Below are 1,989 nucleotides of genomic sequence, written 5' to 3'. Positions count from 1 at the left end.
GCTTCCATATATATATATATATATATGGACTTTTAAAACTAGAAAATCACCAGGGCCTACTCCATCTCTCTTACTAACTAGAATTTTCTAACAACTGGAATATTTTCCTACTCTTCCTTTCGAAGAAAAACCTTAAAATATCAAGTAGGGGAAATGCCACAAATTACTTAAACACACAACTTCCAGGAGAAAAACCAAAGATGGTCTGACTCTGGCCCCTTCTAATACCCAGCCCTGGTGGCCCCTACAACAATGTCTTAGCCTCAGGGACAGAGAATAGAAGAGAGAGTCTCAGGGCCACCATAGAGGTACAATTGAGAGTTTCTGATGGTTTCTTAATGACCATACCCAGCTTGGGGACTTGTCCTTTAGATTCAATGGTGTTACATTATTGAAAATGTAATCACCAGTCATCTCTGCAGGGAGAGTCCATTAGATCCACCCCAGGAAGAACTATGGAAACCCAGTCAGAAGGAGCAGCCCCACTGAGTTCTAGAGTTTTTACAGGGTCAGGGACCAGAGACACAGGTGGATGCCCTTGCCCAGCCCTGTTTCTCCTTCTACCTGCTTATACCTCCCAGATAAGGGCTAGTTTGGAGAAGGAGGAATTTCTAAGCAAGAAGCTGGTCTTTCCCAGAGATGCAAATCAGAAGTTGGAGAGAGGCTGTCCACTGTTGGTGGGAATGAAGCCCAAAGGTCCTGAGGAGTGAGGGTTAGGGCACCAAGGAGTGCCATATATACTACAGGTAGTTGGCAGAAGGTGCATCGCAGACTCACAAAGCTGGTACAAGGTTCTGGAGAGGCCAAGGGCAGTCATCCTGGTTCTTGACCCTCAGCTTCCATTTCTAGAGGTCTGTCCAGTCTTGTCTCTTCTCTCTCCCTCTCTCAGCCCCCCCCCCCGCCCTGTTATTTGATTTTGTTGTTTAAATGTTTTTCTTTTCAGACCTTCTTTTGTGATCCCAGAAAGACAGAGAGATACAGGTAGCCTGCCACACCCTATACCTCACCCACCCCAACACACACACACACACACACACACACACACACATGCACAGGCACACTGGCTTAAACAAATCTAGTAGGTCTATGTCTTGGGGCTGATGGGTCCCATACAGAATTCTGCATGTGCTAAGCCAACAACAATCTTTTCTGGAGAAGTCTCGACAGTCCAGGGACCTGGGATATCCCGACTCCTCCACAGCCCTTACCACCAAGCCACCCACTCACCTGGGAAAACTGCTTCTCCCGCATCTTGACCTCCTTCTCCACCAGCTGCTGCCTGCGGGCACTCTCACTCTGTAGCCTCCTCTCCACCTGCTCCCGCCTCCGTCGTTCTTCCTCCAGGGCCTGCCGCCGCAGCTCCATCTCCCTCTCCTGCCCACAAAGCCAAAGGTCAGTACCCTCAGCTACCCTCTGTGCCTCCTGCTGGCTTTTCCACAGGACTGGCCAAAAGTGCTCACCCAGGCAGTAGTCTGACTGAGCGAGCATTGTGCTCAAAGGCCACCCTTCTCCATGAGCCTTGCTAGCTAAGGATAAACACTTCAAATCCTGGCTCTGCCACCACTGTGGACTACGAGTGACCCTACAAACATCACTTACACTCTCAAGTCTTAGCTGCCTCATTAGAAAAATGGGCTTCAGGATGCCTGGTCCTGGGACTGGAGTGAAAATTCAATGAATTCAAGTGCATAAATGATTCCAACATGAAAGTAGCACTCAATAAAATGGAGCTCATAACTTTTTTTCTTAAGCTTTTATTTTATTTTTATTTGTGTGTGTGCACATACCATGTATGTGCAGGTGCCCATAGGAGGCTAGAATCCAGGTGTCACAGGTGCTTGTGAAACAGAGTCTAGAAGCAGAACTTCAGTCTTCTGTAAAAGCAGCAAGCACTCTTAACTGCTGAGTCATCTCTCCAGCCCCAGGCTCTAAAAACTTTATCTGAATTCCTAGAACATGCATTATTTAACCACTGTTTTGACAGTGAGT

At 47.5% G+C, this 1,989-nt stretch overlaps 1 protein-coding gene across 1 annotated transcript in view; it reads right to left on the bottom strand.

The window, feature by feature from the left end:
- LOC103727873 (pleckstrin homology-like domain family B member 1) overlaps positions 1-1,374 on the bottom strand; it is a gene marked incomplete at its 5' end in the record, with an annotated part of 10,391 nt that extends 9,017 nt beyond the window's left edge. Inside the window, 1 exon segment of the mRNA XM_008825937.2 lies at positions 1,228-1,374. Within this exon segment, the coding sequence (XP_008824159.1) occupies positions 1,228-1,374 (147 nt within the window).
- Between the last annotated feature and the right edge of the window lie 615 nt (positions 1,375-1,989).

Source organism: Nannospalax galili, unplaced genomic scaffold (assembly GCF_000622305.1).
Source record: "Nannospalax galili isolate Female #2095 unplaced genomic scaffold, S.galili_v1.0 scaffold229, whole genome shotgun sequence".
NCBI classification, from domain to species: Eukaryota; Metazoa; Chordata; class Mammalia; order Rodentia; family Spalacidae; genus Nannospalax; species Nannospalax galili.
The sequence above is the reverse complement of the archived record's forward strand: the minus strand, read 5'-3'. Positions and strand labels throughout refer to the sequence as shown.